This window comes from Hyperolius riggenbachi, chromosome 4 (assembly GCF_040937935.1).
Source record: "Hyperolius riggenbachi isolate aHypRig1 chromosome 4, aHypRig1.pri, whole genome shotgun sequence".
In the NCBI taxonomy this organism is placed as follows: Eukaryota; Metazoa; Chordata; class Amphibia; order Anura; family Hyperoliidae; genus Hyperolius; species Hyperolius riggenbachi.
The window spans coordinates 55,955,388-55,978,258 of NC_090649.1; the positions used below are offsets into that span (position 1 = coordinate 55,955,388).

The 22,871-nt window shown below is 44.6% G+C and overlaps 1 protein-coding gene across 2 annotated transcripts in view; it reads right to left on the reverse strand.

Moving 5' to 3' along the window:
• Positions 1–22,871, reverse strand: part of ZNF395 (zinc finger protein 395) — a 63,315-nt gene that overhangs the window by 30,115 nt on the left and 10,329 nt on the right. For both annotated transcript variants that reach the window (XM_068280063.1, XM_068280064.1), the window contains exon 2: positions 4,105–4,328. In XM_068280063.1, coding sequence (XP_068136164.1) covers positions 4,105–4,323 — 219 coding nt within the window. In that variant the 5' untranslated portion in view covers positions 4,324–4,328. The remainder of the gene's footprint in view (positions 1–4,104; positions 4,329–22,871) is intronic.

Below are 22,871 nucleotides of genomic sequence, written 5' to 3' on the forward strand. Positions count from 1 at the left end.
GCCCCCCCCTGCGCTCTGCTATGCCCCCATAAATCACAGCCGCGCTGTCAACACGCAGCGTGCCGTGTTTACCTCAGTAGTGTCACTCTCGCCGCTCCTCATGCATAGCTCCAGTCCCCGCCCGCTGATTGGAGGGAAGGGACGCGGGCGGAGACCGGAGCTATGCAGGAGGCGGGGGAGCAGCGAGAGTGACACTACATAGGTAAACACAGCCCGCTGCGGGTCAACAGCGCGGCTGTGATTTATGGGGGCATAGAGAGCAGTCCCCCTGCGCTCTGCTGGGGGGACACTACATAGGAACAGAGGCTGTATAGGCAGACCCAGCTGCTTTGTGCGGATATCATTCTTAAAACCCACCTCGGGTTCTCTTTTAAGTTTTAAAAGAGTGGAGGGCGCTACTGTAGGTTGGTATCAGAGATTCCTATTTCACCCGCTGCTAACTGGTCACGTGTGGGGTCCCACTGACCCACACGAAGCAAGAAACACCAATATAAAACAATAGACTAGTTGCGCTGGGTATAACTAATCAGTATTTTGGATCCTCAATAATTTTAGATGCCTATTCATAGACTTGGTACTTAAAAGTATATGGTTTTATTTTTATAAAACATGTATCAAACAATTGTATTCATAAAATATACACATAAAATTGTATTACATCAGACAATATCGGTACCCATCTAATCAATAAGATTGCTTTAACATAAAACATTCATCCATTCAAACACACTCAGACCTTCCAATGTGTAAAAAAAGAAGAGGATGTGTGAAATGGATAGGTATGGGGTTATTTGGGATAAGTACGCCAAGAGGGGGAGGGGTTTTGGCGCATACAACTTCTTGAGTACTAATATATTGTGCACTAGATATGGATGGTGACCACTGACTATATGATGGAAATTCAGTAGATTGGGGAGTATCAGTATCCGTTGCACAATGTTCCTCTTCGATGATTTTACCGTTCCCCTTGTAATTAGTCCTATTGGGTAGTAGAGGTGCTGATTCACTAGTCAGCACCGTGGCATACTGTTTTTTCCCCGTACTAGCGCTGTCCAATAGGTATTTCAGGAGCGGTAATCCGTTTAGATGTAGTTTTATATATACTCACGCTCCCCTTTGGGATGCCTCTAGATATAAGTCCAGTTCACGCGTTGGAGCTACGGCCGGCTGCTCTACAACTTGTGACAGTTCGCGTCTCCCGTGTAATCCTCTGCCTCTGTAGCGGTGAGGCGTAGTGGCAGTTCCGGGAGGCGGCTAGTTCAGTTCCGGTGACGTCACCTGTTGCCTGCGTCTCCTATTGCAAGGTTGCGTGGTTAACACTATACAGCTGCAGTGCACGGACTTGATAAGAGTCGTTTTCCGTGCGTTTTTAAGTAGTGTGCTGTATTCCTTAATGCAATTCGGATCCCCAGGTGGATTTACTGAAGTGCTGACGCGTTTCAGCGGTCCACAGCCGCCTTTATCAAAGCCAGTAAAAAGTGAACTGCCGCCTGGGGGATGTTATAGTCTAGATGTTCCCTCCCATATTGATAGAAGTTTCTCCTGGGTCTTAGAAGGTGAATTGTCCATCAACATAGATCTCATATGAAAAGTTTATTCGTGCATATCCAACTTTGGTTACACCCATGCCTTTAGTGTGCAAGGTATTGGAGCCGAATGCAGAGTGAGCGAATAAACTTCCAGGCCAAACAGGGATACAGAGTAGCAGAGTCCAGTCTCGGGTCATACACGGGTAAACAGAGAAGAAAGTATCTGAGGTCAAGGCAGGCAGCAAACAGTCGTAACAATAATCCAGGCAATTGGTTGGTTCAGGCAGCAGACAAGGGGAATCCAGTAAACGAGCAGAGGTCAAAATCCAGATAATCCAATATAATAACAGCATGTAAACAGAGCAACCAGCAAGCTAGAGCTATCACAGGCAGCAATCAACAGTCACAGCAAGGTTTAAATACTGACCCTCTTTTAAGTTGTCAATAAAATGCTTTTAAAACCACCAGCAAGCAAGAAAATGCTCAAAATAATTTTGATGGTACTTTAACTACTTTTTAATACCTTTTCAACTGCAAAATGATGAAAAATTATTTAAAATAGAAGTTTAAAAATGTATCTCCTAGGAGAAAAGTGAAAAAAAGTCAATTGCATACGGGCCCTGGCCTTATTTGCAATCTCACATTTTCTCCTAGGAGATAATTTTTCATCTTCTATTTGGTATAACTTTTCAGCACTTTGCAACTGAAAAAAAATACGAAAAAGTACAGAAAACTATTTTTTTATGTTTTATTTTTTTTGCTTTCTGGTGATTTAAAAAGCATTTTAAATTTACAAGTTGCGAAATTATCCCCTAGGAGAAAACGCGGGTGAAAAAATGAATTGCATGTGGGCCCAGGAGAGAGAGATCACCAGCACCACAGCTTTTTGTTTACCTACTGCTCCATCCTACCACTAGGTGGTGTGCTATGTAAACAATAGAGGACTTCTCCTTTCATTCATTATATACCGACCACAGTTCAGAATAGGCTTGGTCCACAATGCAGTAGATCCGTGCATGCAACAGAGTCTCCGTTACATTAGGCATGTCGTACATCGCATGTTTATGTGTGACATGTCCGTAATTATTTTGTACCACATTCTGCTCACTGCAATAGACACAGCATATCCGTTCACAACGGAGGGATTTCGTCTCTACAAACAACCTTCAGTTCTCTACCTGTTCACAGTTACATCTGCAGGACTTCTCAGCCGCCTCTCCCATAGCCTGGAATGTTTGTCCACATGCTATTTGGGACTCGCCAACCTTTCAAACAAGCATATTTGTAGAATAAAAGCATTTGTTTCAAGTCACTGATCAAGCGCCGCTTCCTATGTGACAATTCACACACTGACATCTTCTGTACAGCTCACTGATCCAGCATTGCTTTCAGACCCGCCTATGTGGACCTCCGATCTACATCGGCGGGTCTGAAGTCTAAAGATTATCCAGCATTCACCTCCTGGGCACAACCATGTCAGATGACCTGAACTGGAGGGCCGACACCATCTTAACCCAAAAGAAGGCCCAGCAAAGACTTCTCTTCCTGCGTCAACTAAAGAAGCTCGACATGGACCATGAAGTCCTACTCCGCCACCATTAGGCTGTGCTGAGCTCCACCATCCTCATCTGGTAAGCCAGCTCCTCTGTCAGTGACAGATAAAATTCAGAGGGTCATCAGATGAGCGGAGAAAATAATTGGGAAATCCCTCCCCCCCACTGGAGCTCATTCAGAATGCGTTCCAGCGCAACAAGGATCGCACAGGAACACTTTCTTCCTCTCAGTGGTGAGACTCTTAAACTCACTCCAAGCTCCCAAGCTACACCCCCTGCCCCTTCGGTTGTTGCACCCCCATGTTACTGAAAGCGTTGTTTACTTTTTGCACTGTCATTGTATCTACTGAAAGGGTTTTTGTTTATCCAGTAGCTGAATAGTGTGCTGGTTTAGGGCTCTGCCTTTGACATGGGAGACCAGGGTTAGAATCCTGGCTAGCGTCAGTACCTATTCAGTAAGGAGTTCAAGGCAAGACTTCCTAACACTGCAGGGTGGCCTTTTGAGCGTGTCCCAGTGGCTGCAGCTCTTGAGCGCTTTGAGTCCAACAGGAGAAAAGCGCTATAGAAATATTTGGATTAATATACAAATGTTAAGATTATTTTGCCCAGTCATTGTTTGCTACTGTCATTTCTGCTGCTGCCGCAGTCTTATTTGTCAGTGTTAAATCAGGGCAAACCGCTCAACTCTGACTAGGACCAGGTCAGTCAGTCCAAAATCGATACTGTAAACATATCCAATTAAATTTGACCAGCAATTGCAACAAGCTCACATGTTTCAGGCCGATGTACTCAACGGCACACTGAGCTATGACTATCAGTGTTTAATTGCCTATGGTGCCATGTTGTTGCTAAAACCATGTCATGCTTGGCGAAATAAACGGATTCCGATTCCTCCACTATCTGAAACAGCATCTGCACACAGGACAAAATGCAGAATGATTTTCTGCAGACTACTGTTAGAAATTGCCAGTTACCCTTGAACTGCCCAGGAGGTAGAAGATAGACTTGCTATAGGTTCTTACCTTCTGACCTGGGTACAGCTTGAATCGGCTGTTGGGTACGATGGCAGAGTGACAAGTGCTTTCCTCCAAGCATTCCTTGTAGTATCCATTCTCGTAAGTGGCACCGGCCAGGTCCCCTGCTCCCTCGCTGGACATCCCATCAGGAGATAACACCGGGGTACAGACCCGGGCACCGAGCAGGGATCTCTTCCCAAGACGTTTAGACAGTATGCTCGCCATGGTAACTAGAAAAGGAGAAACAAAAACACCACATCAGTTAAGACGTATATTAGAGATACTCATCTCTAAAAGGAGCGCTGCCTACACATCTAGCAAAATTTATATAATCAAAAAGGAACCTTGCGTGTTCACATAAATAGCAATCTCTAAATGGCAATTAGAGAGCCTTCCCTTCAATCTTCATTAGGCCATTTCACACTGGCAACTGACAGGCAGGGAATTCACTGCCTGTCAGCTGCTCTCCTGCGCTGGGTGGGAGCTCTTTAGTGCTTGGTAACAGCGCTAGTCAGGAGGCCCCCCATAGTCAAATCTTAGGGCTGGTTCACACTCTGGCGATTCTTCAGCGCCAGCAAAGCACTGCTACAATGTATCCCTATGGATACATTCACACTGCAGCGGTTGCGCTTTCGATTTATCACAAACACGATGCATGCAGCGTTTTGGGGGCGATAGCTATGGGATTCTCGTTCTATTGAACGGGAATCACAAGCGCAAATCACGGCAGACACGGGAGATTTTAGTTAAAATCGCAATAGTGGAGCCAATAGCGATCGCGGGCTAGCGGCGCTCCAAGCGCTGAGTGTGAAGTAGCCTTTAGCGTGACCATAGCAGTGTTTAGACTCGACAAGTTGCGGTCCACCGCTACCCTTTAACACCACCACGTGTTAGCGCTCGGCACACATGGTGTTACTACCGCTATAATTTAAAAATTGCACCGGCGGGCAGACAGGAGACTCCGCAAGCCTCCCATCTGGAAGAGGCTTTCGGATTGGAAATGAGCCTATCAAATTCCCTTCCTGACAATTTTGATTGGCTCAGTTCCCAACCACATAAAATTTGCATACAAGTCAGAATGTTCTTTCTGCTCAAATAATGAGCAAACATTCCGCAGTGATACACCGGTCAGCAGGAAAGATGTTGCCATGTATATCAGGGTGTAAATCAGGGTGAGGCAAGATGTCCAAAATGTCTATCGGGTGAGGAAAGACTTTTACCATGGGCAAACGCAAACTACGAATTTAAAAAGTGATACTGTAAAAAATAAGCAGTTTTATTTATTACAAATTTATATTAACCACTTCACCACTGAGGGGTTTTACCCCCTGACCACCAAAGCAATTTTCACCTTTCAGCGCTCCTTCCACTCATTCGTCTATAACTTTATTATTACTTATCGCAATGAAATGAACTGTATCTTGTTTTTTCCGCCACCAATTAGGCTTTCTTTAGGTGGGACATTATGCCAAGAATTATTTTATTCTAAATGTGTTTTAATGGGAAAATAGGAAAAATGTGGGGAAAAAAAAGTACTTTCCAGTTTTCGGCCATTATAATTTTTAAATAATGCATGCTACTGTAATTAAAACCCATGAAATTTGCCCTTTTGTCCCGGTTATAAAACCGTTTAAATTATGTCCCTATCACAATGTTTGGTGCCAATATTTTATTTGGAAATAAAGGTGCATTTTTTTTCAGTTTTGCATCCATCCCTAATTACAAGCCCATAGTTTATAAAGTAACAGTGTTATACCCTCTTGACATAAATATTTAAAAAAGTTCAGTCCCTAAGGTAACTATTTATGTATTTTTTTAATTGTAAATGTTTTAATTTTTTTTAATTACAAAAAAAAAAAAAAAAATGGGGAGTGTGGGAGGTAATGAGTTAATTTTTTGTGTAACACTAATTTTTTTCTATGTAAAAAATGCTTAGGGTGTAGTTTTACTATTTGGCCACAAGATGGCAACAGTAACTTTGTTTATTGCAACCTGCGAGCGTCCAGAAGTACATGGAGGCTGTGAGTGTTTCTTATTTTTCACAATGATCGCGCGACCCATCGGAGAGCAGCGGATCATTGCGGGGCTTAGATCAACGAACGGGAATGGAGTGTTTACGAGCGGGAGCGCGGGCAGCGGCGGGAGCGCGGAAAGTACGGATTTCTCCGTCCCTGGGGGTTAAAGGATGGAAAAAGGGACGGAGAAATTCGTACAGGCGGGGGTAAAGTGGTTAAGTTCCTATTTAATAGTAAATCCTGCTCGGTTCTTCAGCATTAGGAGAATGGCCAAACTCAAGCAAAGATTGCCAGTTTCACAAATCTGGGCTTATTCAGTTGTGTGCAGCAAGTGTCAGGGGCCATTTAGCGCACCTGTAAACAGTTTGTGTCCGGAGGGAGGGGCTGACATTTGCAGACACAGCCAGCTTCCTGTCCAATATTACCATATTCTGCACAATGCAATAGCCTGTTCCTTTCTGCAAGGATTGACAGTGAACCCGAGGTGAGAGTGATATGCAGACTGCCATATTTATTTCCTTTTAAACAATACCAGTTTCCTGGCAGCCCTGCTGATCTATTTGGCTGCAGTAGTGTATGAATACACCAAAGACAAGCATGCAGCTAATCTTGGCAAAATCGGACAATTTCAAAAGCACTTGATCTGCTGCATGCTTGTTTAGGGTGTATGGCTTAAAGTATTAAGAGGCAGAGGACCAGCAGGACTGCCAGGCAACGGGTATAGGAAACAAAATATGGCAGCCTCAGGCCTCTTTCACAGTAGGACGGTGCGTTTTGATGCAACGTTAAAGTCGCAATGCAAGTTGCAATGCCCCAAAAAAGTCGCAACGCAACTTAATGCCCCGTTATGGTCGCATACAGTAGAGAATACAGGCAATGAAAGGTATGTTATCATTACTGAGCATGTGCAAACAGTCCAACGCAGCTAATAACGTGTATAACACACTGCATGCAGCACTTTCACTTAACGTGCAGCGTTAGACACCAACACAACGTGTGCACTGTGAACAAGGCATTGATTTTTCATTGCAGTGAGTTATTCTGCGTTAAATGTTTTAACGTGAGACTTTAAGGTCCCACTGGGAAAGAGGCCTCAATATCACTTTCACCTCCGATTCACTTTAACTACTCAAAGACCGCCAATGGGCGTGGCCGCGGCGGCAGCCCCGGGACTGCCTAACGCCAATAGGCGTTAGGTCCTGGAGCCGGCTACTGAAGGAGATTGTGCGCATCTCCTTCTCGGGGGGCAGAGCTCCGCCCCGTCTTCAGTCTCAATGCGGCTATTGCCGCTCGGGAGACTGTTAGACGGCGTGATCGCCGTCTATTTACACAGTGCAGCGCTGCGATCAGCAGCAGCGCTGTACTGGGGACAGTCCCCCCGGGGGACAAGAGAGTGGTCGGCTCTCATAGGCAGAAGCCTATGACAGCCGATCGCCTGATTGGTCGGCTGGGGGGGGGGGGGGGGGGGGGTTGCTGAAAAAAAAAAAATTTAAGAAATAGTAAAAAAATATATTAAAAAACGAACATAAATATTGATTAAAAAAAAAAAAAGTGGGGGGGCCATCAGACCTTACCGACAGAGAGGTCTGTTGGGGGGGGGGAGAAATCACTCGTGTGCTGTGTTGTGCGGCCCTGCAGCTTGGCTTTAAAGCTGCAGTGGCCATTTTAGTAATTAGCCTGGTCTTTAGGGGGGGAGGGGGGGTTTACCCCTGTGGTCATCAAGTGGTTAAAGGACAACAGACGTGAGAAGAATCTTGAGGCTGCCATATTAATTTCCTTTTAAACAATACTAGGTGCCTGGCAGCTCTGCTATCTTTTTGGCAGTTGTGCCTGAATATCACCAGAAATAAGCATGCAGCTGACAATCATGTCAGAAACATCTCATCTGCTGCATGCTTGTTTAGGGGCTATGGCTAAAAGCATTAGAGGCAGAAGATCAGCAGGACAGCCAGGCAACTAGTATTGCTTAAAAGGAAATAAATAGGGGCTATGGCTAAAAGCATTAGAGGCAGAAGATCAGCAGGACAGCCAGGCAACTAGTATTGCTTAAAAAGAAATAAATATGGCAGCCTCCGCATCCCTCTCACTTCAGTTGTCCTTTAATACAGTGGTGAATGGTCCCCAATATTACCATTTTCGGCTCTTAGCAATAGCATGTTCAATTACTTTATTTTCTGCACAGATTTAATACAACAGTAAATGTTAACACCTTTTTTCAAACAATGCAACTTTTTTGTGGATTCGGTTTTCTGTGCAACAAGTACAGACCAGTTCTCAGTGAAATGATGAATTGTCTACTTGCACAAATCGATTTCCCCTGAACGTGGGCTGCCCCCCGAAGGCCTCTATAGATCTGATATCTGCACAGATTTGTAAGCTGCAGAATCTTAAGACCCGAAACGTTCATTGAGCTGCCCTTATCTGCAGCACAGCTCCACATCTTGCATCCATATGCGACCCCCTCTGCTATTTATTTATGTGGAGGGAATGTCTGGATTATCCAGGTACAGAGAGATGTAAATCTTGTGCTAGAATCTGAGGAAGTGAAACTGTAGAAGACTTGTAGGTATATTATTTGCACATGTGCGGCTTCTCCAGCCCGGCCAGAGGTAACGACTCAAATTATAGCGGACCTGAACTCAGTACTTCCTCTCTGCTCTAAATGATATGCAACAGCAGAATAACCTTTACAGAAAAACATTTCTTTGTTACAGCTGTTAGAAATCCTGCAATAAATCGGCAGTGTCTACTTCTTGCTTGCATGGAGGTAGACATAGGTTAACATTCTGTGTTTACAAATTAGCTGCTCTGCCGAAGCAGACAGCTGACAGATCAAATTACAACTTGGACTGTATTCATGAGTGCGCACCACTGGGTTGTAACTACAACATATCCTGCCCCTTAGTGCATTTAATGCAAACTCTATTCCTTTCTTTCTTTATTGGATAGCTCACAATTGGCATTAGGCGGGCCTGGGGCTGCCGCCGTGTTCACGCCAGTTGGCGTGACGCGGTCGTTAGGTAGTTAAATGGTTGTAGCTCTGTTGAGGAAATTTCACTCACTTCCTATCCCATGTATGGGTGTTACCACAGACAGGAAGTGGGAAGGAATCTTCAGTCAGGACACAAACAGCAATATGAAACCGGCAGTGGGTTCAAGCCTAACCCACTAAAATAAAGTTGAAAGAAAAAATAATAATAATGTAATGCCGATATTGCCACGCACCTGACCAAGCCCTTTCTAGTGAGAGCTTTCCAGCATCCCAGGGCAAAAGTTTTGATCGATTTGACCGGAGCTCATAATTTTTGTGGCCATGTCGCTGCATCAATCTCGGGCAGATTTGATCATTATGATCGCCGTGCGCCGAAGTGCCGTCATACCAGCAATGCTACGCTGTGCACCCTGTGTAATGGTAATTGGGGGCTCCGGTGGTTGCCAGACTCCCAATTACACCTGCTACGACTCAGAGGGGGAATAGTATTTAACGCTGTCGGGGAGTTTAGCAGCAGCAGGGAGAGTCGTAATTCGGATCACCCTGCGCCGAACTGCTTAGATGACCTGCACTCATTATCCCTGACAGGGTGTAGATTTTATTGGCTCACATTGATCACAGGGTCAGGAACCAATGAAATTGGCTCCTGACTGGCTTACAGAGCGCTGCCGTCATAGCAACGGCAGAGCGAGGGGCTTGCAGCGGCATGTCGTCGGTAGGCCCCGGTTTTTTTTGTACCAGTGATCTCTTGTCGTCCCAACACCCTCCCCATCTTATGTATACAGAGCTCCCTATGATCACATTTTGCATCTCCTACTTCACCTTCACAAATTGGCCCCTAAAACAATATTTGACTGGTACATACATGATAGAGCACAGAGCCCTATATCTATTGTGCTTTGTTCTTTGAGTTCCACACTCTATTACATAAAAATAAATAAAAAAATCCCAAAACCACAAGTCATGTACTACACCTGAGCGGATATTTACTCTGCAGCCAGATGAAATGGGTATAAAAATACAATGCCTATTAAGAAGGGACGATTCATATAAAAGATTTATTATGAAGGAAGGGCGCAGTTTCAGTTGCCGCCTTGGGCAAGAGACTTTCCAGGAACATCCCTAGAAGTCCTGGAGGAAGCGGCAGACTTGACACACTTGTATACAAAGAGGACCTGTCATGGGAACCAGGATTATACAAATGACTAGACGAGGAAATAAGGTGGTTAAACCGCCATTTCCTTCATGCAATTAACCGCAAAAACTCACCATACATGGTCCAATGTAGATTACACCGGTAATACTGGCATGCACACATAGCACACGGCAACATTACCTTTTTGCAAGTTATGCAATCAGCGCGGCTCAGGGTACTAGAGGAGCGCAACCGTTACTAATCTAATACAAACCTGGCTACCTATACTGGGGGCGGGTACTTCATATTATGGGCACAGCTGGCTACCTATATAGGGAAGAGGAAGGGGGCGGAGTTTTGTTCTGTATGCTGGGGCTCTACTTCATACTGGGGAACACCTGATGCCTACACAGGGTGGGAAGTAATTCCTTACACATCTGGCCACCTATACAGTGAGGGTGTGGTGTGTGGGGGGGGGGGGTACATCTGGCTCCCTATACTGGGGGGAATACTGAACACTGGGGCACATCTGGCTACCCCTGCACCACTGTTCTGGGTCAGGGGGAGGAGCTAGAACTAAAATAGGAATTTTGAAAAAAGGAAAATATATAAAGAAATATCTGAAGCTTGATGGTTAATGAACTTCTGTAATATGACCTACTTTTTTTTTTACCAAAGCTTTGACGAGCCGTGCATAAATTCAGTGTAGCACCAGTCAAGAAGTGGAGCCTGTGCTGAAGACCAGCGGATACAAATAAACTTAAATGGAGTGTTTTGTAGACTAACATCTGTCACACATGGACAGATTTTAATCCAATCATTTTGTGGCACATTGCAAATGATTTTTAAAATAGTCGTCTCATGGCAACACCTTGTCACCATTAACGAGTAACACGGCTGAACACTGCACACCTTCCTTGGAATTGACCTGAGACCTTAAAGACTTTCTGCCTCTTTGTGCCTGCCCTCTCCCATCCTGTGAGTAACTTTCATCGATTATCTACAGCATCTATGCTCAATAGACTATATTTTTCTACATATATTATACATTATATCTTCAAATTCCTAAACAAAGAACTGTGTTTTCAAATTCATGCTGTCCATCCATACATCTCTGTGTAAGGACAATTCAGTCTATACAGGCCCTTTGATCTCTGCAGGATACCAGCCACAGCTGACAAACTTCACACCTTGACTCTAAATAGGACCTATCTCAGCAGGAGCCCTGAGCTGTCTCTTGTCCATCCTAATGTGTAAACATCAATATTCAGCAGAGAGACTTCTAGCTGTATACCAACCAAGAAATATCTATCCAATTGACAAATCCACAATAATTCTACTGAAGTCTGTTGGAATCTTCAGAAAGACAAAGAGAGGCTCGAGAGGACGTGGGAAAAGATATTCTTCACCGCCGAACCAAAATAACTCTGTGACAAAATCTGCAGAGTACACCCAGCCAACAACCCTAATAGCTCCAGCACAATCCAGCAGAGATGACAGCCACACATCTGGAGACTGTTCTGTCTTGGAGTCATCAATCTCAGACCCTAGCTCCCAGGGTAGCCCCATCAAGGCTGTCCTCTGTAATGTCAGATCGATAAACAACAAAACAGCAATCATACATGATCTAATAGAGTCTTCTGATCTGGCCTGCCTGACTGAAACCTGGCTTTCTGAACCAGTTGGCCCCACCCTGGAGGCTGCCGTGCCAACAAACTATTCCGTGATATACTGCAACAGGAAAGAACGCAGGGGAGGAGGGGTTGCACTTTGCTTTAGATCAGCTTTGAAAATCAGACCACTTACTGTAGGTCCTACCAACTCGTTTGAATGCTTGGGGGTGCAACTTTCAGCTGCGAAAAACATTAACATATTGCTGATCTACCGCCCACCAGAAAAACACTCAGACTTCCTTAAGGAACTTGTAGACCTCCTATGCAACCTAACACTGGAACACCCCAGATGGATTGTTCTTGGAGATTTCAATACATGGGTGGATGACTCCTCTTCAAAACTTGGAATTGAGCTACCTCGTGCCTTACATGAACTGGGCTTCCTCCAATCAATCAGCTCTGCTACTCACAGGAAAGGCCACACTCTGGACCTTATATTCCATACTGGGCTGTCAATAGCCAATGTGGAAATTCATCCTGTTGCCTGGTCAGACCATCACACTATCCACTTCTCCCTCTCAATACCAGCTGTCAAACACCAGGTCAAGAATCAAATAAAATATCGCCGCTTAAAAGGGCTAACACCTCAACATATCCGAGATAACCTTAGCTTTGATGAATTGACTGACTCCAGCTTGGACCCTGATACTCTGGTGTTTAAATACAACAAATGTGTGTCCTCCACCTTTGAGACCATTGCTCCTCTGCGCACCAAATATCTTACTCCACACCATCATGCACAGTGGTTTGATAACGCTATAAAAGAGCTGAAAAGACAAGGCCGAAAACTTGAGAGACTGTGGCGCAAATCTCAGTCCCCAGAAGACAAACATGCCTTAATCCTCCACTTGAAGAGCTACCAAAAGGTAATCACGGGAAAAAAATCATCCTTTCTATCACAAGAGATTGCAAATGCAGTTAACAAACCAGCCCAACTGTTCCGCACAGTGGAAAAACTCTGCAACCCGGCATGTCAAAAACTTAACATCGAGTCTTCAAAGGACCTCTGTGACCAATTTGCCCATTTCTTCACAGACAAAGTCTCCGCTATAAGGTCCGCCATCCAACTTACAGCATCTGAGCCTAATATAGCGCCGAAGACCATTAGCAGAGACAATGTAACACCTTGGTCAAACTTCAAAGAAATTGATGAAGAAGTCACATCAAGCATCCTCCTTCACGTCCGCCTAACTACCTGTGACCTAGATCCTGGCCCAACACAGTTCATGTTGAACTGCCCCGACCTGTTCGTACCGGCATTCCTAAAAATTGTTAACTGTTCCTTAAAATCAGGGATATTTCCTGCTTTACTGAAGGAAGCAATCATCAGGCCTCTCCTCAAAAAACCCTCCCTGGACCCAGATGCAATGACCAGCTACAGACCTGTCTCTAACCTTCCCTTTCTGGGCAAGCTAATTGAAAAAGCTGTTTACCTCCAGCTAGAAGCCAAAATCCTACAAAACAACAGTTATGACCCATTCCAGTCTGGCTTCAGGAAACACCACAGCACTGAAACGGCCCTCATCCAAATATGCAACCACCTGCTCATGGCAAGAGACAGAGGAGAGTGCTCCATCCTCATACTGCTAGACCTTTCTGCAGCCTTTGATACAGTTGACCATGACATCTTGATAAACAGGCTACAGGAATACTGCGGCATTGATGGCATAGTTCTTCAGTGGTTCCAATCCTTCTTGAGTGGCAGAACCCACAAAGTGTCTATGGGGCCCTTCCTGTCCACCCCTGTATCACTTAGGTATGGGGTGCCCCAGGGCTCAATCCTCTCTCCCCTGCTTTTCACGATTTACATGTTACCGCTGGGAAAACTAATCCAAAAACATGGCCTGACATACCACTGCTATGCAGACGACACTCAACTATATCTTTCCTTCAAGCCTGGTGTGACAGACCCAACTCTAACTATGAACGCCTGCTTATGTGAACTACAGCAATGGATGAATGACAACTGGCTGAAACTAAATGCAGACAAAACTGAAGTCCTTCTGATAGGAGGGCAGAGCATGATAACAAAACAACTTAACTTGCAGTCTTCACCACTGGGAATAGGAGGCACGGATCTGCGCAGCTCTGATCATGTGCGTAGCCTGGGAGTTCTAATTGATTGGGATTTAAACTTCAGAACTCAAATCTCTGCTGTGGTGAAATCATCCTATTTTCACCTGAAGAACATTGCAAAAATCAAGCACCTCATACCCCCAGAAGATCTGCCAACCTTAGTCCACGCCTTCATCACATCCCGACTGGACTACTGCAATGCTCTCTACACTGGCCTTCCAAAAAAGGTCTTGTACCGACTACAGCTGATACAGAATACTGCTGCCAGACTGCTAACCAACCAACCCCGTCACTGCCACATAATGCCAGTCCTGCACTCCCTTCACTGGCTACCTATAGAATGGAGGGTCCTATTCAAGATCGGCCTACTGACATTTAAATCCCTGAATAATTTAGGCCCTGGATACATGAAAGATATGTTGCAGCTGCGTAGCAATCCCCGCATTCTCAGATCAACAGGTTCTAATAATCTAGTCATACCCAGAGTCCACTTGGAAACTTTTGGTCCCAGAGCCTTCTGTCATGCTGCCCCTACGTTTTGGAACTCCTTACCTCAACAGATCAGGACAGCTCCATCCCTGGACGTGTTTAAATCCAGACTGAAAACCCACCTGTTCAGTTTGGCATTTGCAGAAATATAACTTTTGTTGTGTGAATACTTCATCCTACTAATTACTGAATCTGAGAGAGCCTAAGCGCTTTGAGTCCTATGGGAGAAAAGCGCTATAGAAATGTTATTGTATTGTATTGTATTGTGTATATCATGCAACAGCAACGGATGCTTGTTCGGAATCCGCGGAATAGAAATTTCCGCATTTCCGATCGGAAACTCGGCAATTTAAGCCCAGTCACAGAACTCGGAAGCATTGCACCAGAGAATGTAGAAGTATTGTGACAAATCGATCATCGCGGTCAACGCACAAAAAAAAGGCCTCCCCAGACCCCAGGCACGGCGTGACTGTGGGACTATAAAACTTACGTTATAATACACGGCAACACACATTGTGAATGTACCTCAAGGCCAAGTTCACAGGGACACGTTGGGGTACGAAGTCTATCATATAACAATGTTATATACAGTGAAGCATACAGTACATACATTGGGGTACGAAGCCTATCATAACAATGGCACACACAGTGAAGCATACCTACAAAGTATGATTCACTACAACTTAACCTCCCTAGCGGTATGGACAGAAATGTCCGTTCAAAAAAACATGCTGTGAACAGTATAAACATGCATACACATCAATACTCTCCTGCACTGTATACTAGACCCTTGCTTGACACATTTTGGCAAGTTACAGAGAAAAAAAAGTTTTAAAAATACATTTTATCACTGTTTGCACAGAAATCCTGGGGAAATTGAACGCTGGGTAGGTTAATATGGTACTGCCCTGCATGCATCGAGTTTCTATTTAACTGCAGAGCTTATATGAGTCCTACTGATCGCAACATTACAATATCATAGCATCACACTGGCAAATCCATCATGTTGTCTGACACAACACACACGCTGGCAGATAGGCGAGTGTAAGCTCTAACCGGTACTGTGGCACCTATACAATGGCTAACCTGTACTGCTGCACCTATACACACACTGGCGAACCCATACTGCAGCACCTATACAATGGCTAACCTGTACTGCAGCACCTATACAATGGCTAACCTGTACTGCAGCACCTATACAATTGCTAACCTGTACTGCTGCACCTATACACACACTGGCGAACCCATACTGCGGCACCTATACAATGGCTAACCTGTACTGCAGCACCTATACAATGGCTAACCTGTATTGGTGCACCTATAGCTAGCAAACCTTTCCTAGGGCACATATAGCTGGCTAAACTATATTGGGGGGCACCTATATGTGGTTACCTATACTGAGGGAACTCATTCACCATCAGTGTGCTGATCCATCCTTGTGCATTGAAAATCGTGACTCGAAATCACAATTTCTGGCAGAAATCGTGCAATTCAATTTTTTCCTAAAATCATTCAGGCCTAGCAAAAGGCGATATTTACCTTTGGGATTTAGCGCAGACGCAGTAGACTGTTCTGTGTCTGCGCTGAATACCAAAATATCATCTGCTGCTATCCAGGGGTCCCAGTACTGGATCCGTGCTGCACAGTATGGGGGAAGCCTCATCAGGATCCAGAGGCTTTTAGGGTCCTTTTACACTTAATCAGTTGGTGTGCGTTAGTATGTTGGTACGCGTTTTTTTCCATAGCTGTGCATTGGGAAGAAAACTTTAGTTAAAACGCGTTAAGTGTGAAAGGTGCCATAGGAAAACATGGGCATTACTTTGAAAATCAGTTTTCAGTTATAACTGAAAGCAATTGATTAAGTGTAAAAGGGCCCTTAAAGAGACTCCGTAACAAAAATTGCATCCTGTTTTTAATCATCCTACATGTTCCAAAAGCTATCCTAATGTGTTCTGGCTAACTGCAGCACTTTCTACTATGACAGGCTCTGTAATAAATCAATGTATCTTTCCCCTGTCAGACTTGTCGGCCTGTGTCTGGAAGGCTGCCAAGTTCTTCAGTGTTGTGGTTCTGCTATGAACTCACCCTTCCTGGCCCCTCTATGCACACTGCCTGTGTGTTATTTAGATAAGAGAGAAGAGAGAAGCTGCTCTATTTAGCTGGATAAATCGTCCTCTGAGCTGGCTGGGCTTTCACATACTGAGGAATTACAAACAAGGGCAAAGCTGTTTGCAGGAAGAAAAGAGCAGCCTGAAACTTCAGTGCATGGGGGAAAGAAACACACAAATGATCTCTTGAGATTCAAAAGGAATGCTGTATACAGCCTGCTTGTGTATGGATGTATTTTCTATGTGTAGACATACTGTACATCAACCTACTTCCTGTTTTGGTGGCCATTTTGTTTGTTTACAAACAAACTTTTTAAAACCATTTTTAACCACTTTTAATGCGGCGAAGAGCGGCGAAATTGTGACAGAGGGTAATAGGAGATGTCCCCTAACGCACTGGTATGTTTACTTTTGAGCGATTTTAACAATACAGATTCTCTTTAAGGCTTCTTTCACATTACCAAACGCTTGCTTGAGCAGATTTCCTACATGCAGTATTGGCCTGCGGCGCGGCGCCGGGAGGTTGCGGTGCGATGCTGATCAGCGGCGGTAGTTCTAATTTACCTGATGGGAAAACGCCGGCGCTGGACGTTACAAGGCTCCCAGATGTGTTGCAACCTAACGCTCTGGAACGTGTCATCTAATGTGAAAGGTAACAAAAGTCAAATAGACTTTCATGTTGCCTTTCTAAACACAAGCTAGGAGCGATCCGTCAAAACGATCGGATCAGCTCCTAGTGTGAAAGAGCCCTCATCTCATGCCACCCCCTACCCCCCCCCCCCCCCCCGGCACTTTTTTTAAAATTACAGATTCTCTTTAAGGGCTGGTGCACACCGAGCGGCTTTTTCCGCGTTTTCAGATCCGCTTGCGGCTGCGGATCTGCTTGGTCAATGTATCTCAATGGGGTGGTGCACACCAGAGCGGCAGGCGTTTTGCAGAAACGAAAAATGCCTGGGTGAGGCATTTTTTGGATTGCGGATGCGTTTCTGCCTCAATGTTAAGTATAGGAAAAACGCAAACCGCTCTGAAAAACGGCACTTCAGAGCGGTTTTGCAGGCGTTTTTGTTACAGAAGCTGTTCAGTAACAGCTTTACTGTAACAATATATGAAATCTACTATACTGAAAACCGCAGCAGCAATCCGCAAAACGCTAGCAAAACGCCTCATAAAAATAAAAAAAAGCGTTTAAAAATCTGCTAGCATTTTGCGGATCTGCTAGCGGGTTTTGGTGTGCACCAGCCCTAATAGCGTGTGGAAGGACTTGATACCTCCGAGATAAGATTTGATGTGAGAGGGATCTATCAGTTGGTCAAATCTAGTGCCTAATAGCATATGGCAAACTTTACTTTCCAATTTTTTTTATCACTAATAATATCATACTGAGAACAACCTAATGTTTGTAATATTCATATGGGCAATAGGTTAAAATTCCTCTTTAGAGCCGGTTTACATTGGCCTGAAAAACTGGAGGTTTAGCAGATCGTAACAAAACCCGAACAGATCCAATGTTAGTCAATGGAGCCGTTCACATTGGACTGGTGAGACGGGACTGTTTGGCGCGTTCCGCCGAATGGACCAAAGAATTGGGTCTGCTGTGACTTTTCCCAACCGATGGATGCATCGTACTGGGCCGTGCGGAATGGAGGGTCGCGGGTGGAAAACTGGGGCTCTGTTCCCACTAGAGCAGAGAATGGACATTTTTTTTCATCCGTTTTCTGCTCATTGCTTAGCAGAGAGTGAACGACTCCGTTGCAGTCCAGGATAATCCCGGGCCAGGCGCATGCGCTCCCCCATATTGCCTGTGGGGGTAACATTTGCCCTGGGCTCCATCGGAGCGGACATGGCAGCAAGTGGGAATGGGGCCGAGTCTTTTAAAAGGCACGGATCAGTTTGTGCGAGTGTGAAACGGGCCAACAGATGCGATTATTTTATCGAGCAATACATTTATGGTTTGGTTGAAGTTTCAATGTGTGTTGGCCAACAGCATTCCTTCAGTAAAAAAACCTTTTTGCCAGATGTCCCCTTGCTTTGCTGCCCGGCCACTGCAGACGTGCGCAGGAGACACTCACAGCAGCACACTACTCCTACAGCTGGCCGGGGAAGAGGGCTGCGGGGAGGTTATGTAAACTGCCATTGCTGTAAGTTTGTGTTGAAACACAAATCCTGTTTCACCAGAGCTCTGAAGCCTAGTTTATGATTAGCTGGATTTCTGGCAGCTGATAGGGAGAACACACACACACAGACGAGCACGTTTACAACACGTCTGCAGCTCATGGCTACGGTCACACCCCCCTCAGTCAGCTCTGCTGACATGTCAGCTATGCTGTAGAAAGTGCAACAGGCTGGGCCGGCCTGTGACAGCTAAAGAAAGATATTTTCAGAGCGCAGGAAGAGGGGAAGGACTTGCACGGCAGTAACCTTCCTCTCCGTGCTGCGAGGAAACGCCAAAGCACAATTAACCCTATAAGTGACAATCATCACACCATCACCTGATCCGTGACGCGCTCACAGCTACTATTCCAGCGCCGGGCTGTCAGCGACGACCAGCCCATCCTTACAGAGTTCAGGTACCGGTTATGTTACGTGGAAGGAAAACAAAAAAACAAACAAAACAGTCTACTTATTTCAAGTGTTTTGTCAAGTAGATAATAAATTGTGGCTTGCATACAAGCTGTATACAGCTGGGAATTAAGCCAAGCAAAATTTTGCAGGAGGAATTTTTGCTTTTAAAAAACTTGAATTTCCAACTTTACTTAAAGGGAACTGAGCACATTCTCTTTCAATGGAATCTCTCCTGGCATAGAAGCTGCCATGTTCCCCCCCTCCCCTTCTCACATTCCTTATTTACAGAAGTCAGAGATGCTCTTGACACATTGACACAAACTCCGTCTTTGAAGAAACAGTCCTAATTACTAACCCCCTTTGTTGTCTAATAGCATTGTTTACCTCTTGGTAATTAGCCCAATAAAACAATTAGGGACCTGAAAGCTCTGCGGGCCGGGGACGGCCGGGCAGCCCTGCTGAAACAGGGTAATTAATCTACTTTGAATGTAAAATACAAGGTAAAATGAAAGTTTATTTTAATAATGAAACAGATTATCGGCATGCATTTTTCATGTGCTATAGAAATGTCCTGAATGATAAAAAAGGTGCTCGGTTCACGGTTTGCAAAAATACTGTATAGTGGACTATAGTTACACATATTAAGAAAAATAAGAACTTTCTTGAAAATGTGTTTGACCTGGACGTCAATGCATTTGACGAAAGTGTTTTCTCGTGCCAAAATGGTTTTGCAAAAATTCATGAAAAATGCAATGAAATAAAAATGTCCATATTTGATCACCACTAGTCAATAGATGGCAAAAAATAAAGCCAATTGCACTAGCCAGCTGCTTTGCAAAAACTAAAAAACAAACCTCAAAAACACAATTAAAGGAATACTGTAAGGGGGGGGGGGGGGGGAGGGGGGTTTGAATTTACCCGGGGCTTCTAATGGTCCCCCGCAGACATCCTGTGCCCGCGAAGCCACTCACCGATGCTCCGGCCCCGCGTCCGGTTCACTTCTGGAATGTCAGACTTTAAAGTCTGAAAACCACTGCGCCTGCGTTGCCGTGTCCTAGCTCCTGCTGATGCCACCAGGAGCGTACTGCACAGGCCCAGTATGGTCTGTGCCTGCGCAGTACGCTCCTGGTGGCATCAGCAGGAGCGAGGACACGGCAACGCAGGCACAGCTGGAATTTCAGACTTTAAAGTCTGAAATTCCAGAAGTAACCCGGAGGCGGGGCCAGAGCATCGGTGAGTGGCTGCGTGGGCACAGGATGTCTGCGGGGGACCATTAGAAGCCATAGGTAAGTTCAACTCATTTTCTCCCGACCCCTACAGTATCCCTTTAAAGTACAAAGCATATTATCATCATTTAGTATTTATATAGCTCCACCATCTTCCACAGCACTGTATAGAGTATATTGTCTGGTCTTCTAACTGTCCCTCAGAGGGGCTCACAGTTTAATTCCTACCATAGTCTTAGACCTGGAACCCACTAGAGCGCTTTTTGGAGAGTTTAGGAATTGCTTTAGATCATTAGCCATTTGCCTAAACGCTCTGCCAATTAAAATGGATGTGACAAGTTCCACAGCGGCGATTGCGATTAGCCAAATCACAATCGCAGGACATGCAGTATTTTGGGAGCGTTTGTGCTCTAAGTTCTGAAGTGCTGGCAAATCACTCATGAATTGCTACACACAGCGTTTTGTGTGCGATTTTAAATGAATGCAAACTGTAAAAAAAAAAAAAACGAAAAAAAAAAAAAAAAAAAAAAACATAAAAAAATGATAAAAAACGACCAATCACAAAAAGCTTACACTTTTTAAAATCGCTACCAAAAATCGCCAGAAAAACGCTCATGAAATCACCAATTCAAAACGCCCAAGATTGCCATTTGCGACTTGTAGTAGGTTCCATGCCTTATACTGGGCTGTGGAGTTGGTACAAAAATCATCTGACTCCTCAGTTTATGAAACCACCGACTCAAGACTACAGCTACCATAACCTTGCTCCGACTCCACAGCTCTGGTCATAGGTCTATAATGTATGCATCAGTTTAGGGACAATTTAGGGGGAAGCCAATTAACGTATCTGTATGTTTTTGGGAAGTGGCAGAAAACCGAAGTACCTAGAGGAAACCCACGCAGACACAGGGAGAACATACAAACTCTTTGCAGATAGTGCCCTGGTTGGGATTTGAACCAGGGACCCAGCGCTGTAAAGTTAGCGCACTAACCACTACGTCACCGTGCTGCCCAAATGTATATAAATACCGTGCCTAAGGTCTTTTACAAGGTCAACAACAGTTCACATTTTACACAATAATTGTCTCTGCCCAGACTTCTGCTTTTAATGAAATAAAGACTTCTGTGGGTCTGATAATAAGGCAGATTTTTAGCAAGTTTGGAGTCTCCACATTACAGCAATAAAGCAAGGAGAGCTCCCTTCAGGAAGAGTACCCAGCGGAGCTGTGCAGGCAGACAGCCTGGATTTCAGCAGTAAACAGTGGGAGAGAGAGCATGTTGGACAGATTACACACAGCAGAATGTGGTGGGTGTGACTCTCCCCAACCCAAACTAGAAGGGGGTGTGTCTCCGGATAACCGACTGCTCAGCATTTTGCCCTATCAGCATTTAAAAGACGCTTGGAGTGGCCTGGCAGGCGACAACCCGCCGCGCAGATACTGGCTTCCAAATAAACAGTGTGTGCGAGCGAAGAGGGCGACCAACGCTGCCTGAAACTGAGTGCAAAACTCCAGTAACTGTACCCCTGGATTGGGGAAAACCCTATTGATTGAGATGACCTCCTCCTGAGTGTGCTGCAGCTGCTGCTTGTTGTTGTCGGGGGTCACGGAGTCGGAGAGAGCGGACGCACTAAAACTGACAACTCTGAAGGGGTCCACACTTTGTCTCCAATTTGTGAACATAATCTCAAAAAAGAAAAAGTTGCCATGTTGTGTATTATGATGACATATATACATATAAATATAGAACCAGGAAAACTCCTTACAGAGTAGATTCAAGTAATGGAAAAAAGTTTATTTCATAATTACTGCTGACAAAAAAAATACATAAAAACAAGTAAAAACAGGATAAAACAATGCCCCTGAAGCCAATTATAATCAGGCATCCTGTCGCAGATACTCAAATAATGAGATCGTAGAATGTAGTACCTCAAGAGTAAGTAATTTTGGGTGTGTAAAAATATACAACAAAGTCTCCTCACTACAATAGTACAAAACACTGCAAACGTGCAAAACATCTCAAAGCAATATATAAGCAGCCCAATCTTGAAAGCGCAACAGAGTAACCAAGCAGCTCAGGGTGACCCAAACCACTAGGAATGTATAGGGGGATAAAAGGAACCAAAAAGCCCTCCTACTAAAAAAGCAAAGCTTGGTGTAATGTGCCTTCTTAAAACAGAAGGAAATTTGCAATAATTCAGTTATAAGCGAACATTTGTGGTTTCCCACAATGCACTACTACTGAATATGCAAATTATCCCTTTTAGCGCAAGTGACCATAAAAACAATAAGGAAAATACAAGTTTACAGTACAAAGAACAAATGAGCTGTACAATGGAAGGAAAAAAAAACATTCACTGTTATGCAAAAAGTTCTAGTGCAAAGACAGTATAGGAATATTAAAAAAAGGGAAAAATATAAGCTTACCAAGAGGGATCAGCTGACAGAGGAGAAAAGGGACGCCTTACGTGCTTGCAGCACTGCTGCTTCAGTGGAGG